The following is a 2,292-nucleotide window of genomic DNA, read 5'->3' on the forward strand; positions in this document are numbered from 1 at the left end:
ATTGGCAGGTGACGTTCCCAGGCCACCAGGTGTTGACGGAGACGTTGACTGTCCCGTACGGTCCCGACTCATTCTCGGCCCTCGCCCACAACTTCCAGCTGCAGAGGACAACAGCCACCAGCCCCAGCACCAACCACCCCACACAGTCCTGCACCCCACCCCAGGTCTGGAGGCCGCTGGAGGGCAACTCTCCTAGCCTGGGCCCCTCGGGCGTCACCATCCTCCTGGTCCTCCAGGCTCTCTGGAATACCATGTTACTGTGACCGAGAGATGGGTCACGTCTCAAATGGAACCCTATTTCCTGTATAGTGCAAGGCTCTGGTCAGAAAGTAGCGCACTATATAGGGAATGGGGTGCCATTTGGGACGTATCCATGGAGATGAACAGACAGACTGACTGAGATGGGATCTCCCAGTCCAGAGACATTGTATTTTTTATTTTCTTCATGAGAATTTTGTACAAACAAAAAATATATTTTTTATTCTAACACTTTGCATTGCTCTACCTTGCACAAACACATGAGCCATTTTGTGTTTTGAAATTGTATGTTTTGTATTGATGCTTTTTAGTTTTTTTTACATTGTGCTGAAAGAAAGCAATACTGCCAGCCAGCAATCTGCCAGGAAAAGGAGGGAGGGAGGGAGGGTTAGAGACAGAAGACGAGGGTTGAGGGAGGGAGGGAGGGAGGGAGACAGAAGACGAGGGGTGAGGGAGGGAGGGAGGGAGGGAGGGAGGGAGGGAGGGAGGGAGAAGACGAGGGGTGAGGGAGGGAGGGAGGGAGGAAGGGAGGGAGGGAGAAGACGAGGGGTGAGGGAGGGAGGGAGGGAGACAAGATGAGGGAGGGAGGGAGGGTTAGAGACAGAAGACGAGGGGTGAGGGAGGGAGGGAGGGAGGGAGAAGACGAGGGGTGAGGGAGGGAGGGAGGGAGGGAGACAGAAGACGAGGGGGGAGGGAGGGAGACAGAAGACGAGGGGTGAGGGAGGGAGGGATAGAGACAAGACAAGGGGTGAGGGAGGGAGGGAGGGAGACAGAAGACGAGGGGTGAGGAAGGGAGGGAGGGAGGGATGGAGAAGACGAGGGGTGAGGGAGGGAGGGAGACAGAAGACGAGGGGGGAGGGAGGGAGACAGAAGACGAGGGGTGAGGGAGGGAGACAGAAGACGAGGGGGGAGGGAGGGAGGGAGACAGAAGACAAGGGGGGAGGGAGGGATAGAGACAGAAGACGAGGGGTGAGGGAGGGAGGGAGACAGAAGACGAGGGGGGAGGGAGGGAGGGAGGGAGACAGAAGACGAGGGGGGAGGGAGGGAGGGAGACAGAAGACGAGGGGTGAGGGAGGGAGGGATAGAGACAGAAGACGAGGGGTGAGGGAGGGAGGGAGGGATAGAGACAGAAGACGAGGGGTGAGGGAGGGAGGGATAGACAGAAGACGAGGGGTGAGGAAGGGAGGGAGGGAGGGATGGAAGGGTGTTGAAGGTCTAGAAGTACCTCTAAGAACACCTTCCAGTCAACGTGATACCTGGAATCACACCTCCACCTGCAAACATGACAAGACTTGCTTTTAGACAGACTACCTGCCTGAGCTCACTGCACAGAACACAGAACAAAGAACACACAGAACAGAGGGAACAGAACAAACACTATATTCACAGCCACAGCTACAGGTGTCCTCTCTCCAGACTGTGGACTGTAGACTGTATCACAATACCTGGACTAGTGGACTGTATCACAATACCTGGACTGTAGACTGTATCACAATACCTGGACTAGTGGACTGTAGACTGTATCACAATACCTGGACTAGTGGACTGTAGACTGTATCACAATACCTGTACTAGTGGACTGTATCACAATACCTGGACTAGTGGACTGTAGACTGTATCACAATACCTGGACTAGTGGACTGTATCACAATACCTGGACTAGTGGACTGTAGACTGTATCACAATACCTGTACTAGTGGACTGTATCACAATACCTGGACTAGTAGACTGTAGACTGTATCACAATACCTGGACTAGTGGACTGTATCACAATACCTGGACTAGTGGACTGTATCACAATACCTGGACTGTAGACTTTATCACAATACCTGGACTAGTGGACTGTAGACTGTATCACAATACCTGGACTGTAGACTGTATCACAATACCTGGACTGTAGACTGTATCACAATACCTGGACTGTAGACTGTATCACAATACCTGGACTAGTGGACTGTAGACTGTATCACAATACCTGGACTAGTGGACTGTATCACAATACCTGGACTGTAGACTTTATCACAATACCTGGAC

At 52.8% G+C, this 2,292-nt stretch overlaps 1 protein-coding gene across 1 annotated transcript in view; it reads left to right on the top strand.

Annotated features, from left to right (window-relative positions):
* The window catches only part of LOC311117549 (carboxypeptidase M-like), a gene marked incomplete at both ends in the record, with an annotated part of 95,304 nt that extends 95,041 nt beyond the window's left edge, over window positions 1–263 (top strand). Inside the window, one exon of the mRNA XM_084192473.1 lies at window positions 9–263. Coding sequence (XP_084048599.1) covers window positions 9–263 — 255 coding nt within the window. The remainder of the gene's footprint in view (window positions 1–8) is intronic.
* Between the last annotated feature and the right edge of the window lie 2,029 nt (window positions 264–2,292).

This window comes from Coregonus lavaretus, assembly GCF_964263955.1.
Source record: "Coregonus lavaretus genome assembly, contig: HAP1_SCAFFOLD_175, whole genome shotgun sequence".
Taxonomy (NCBI): domain Eukaryota; kingdom Metazoa; phylum Chordata; class Actinopteri; order Salmoniformes; family Salmonidae; genus Coregonus; species Coregonus lavaretus.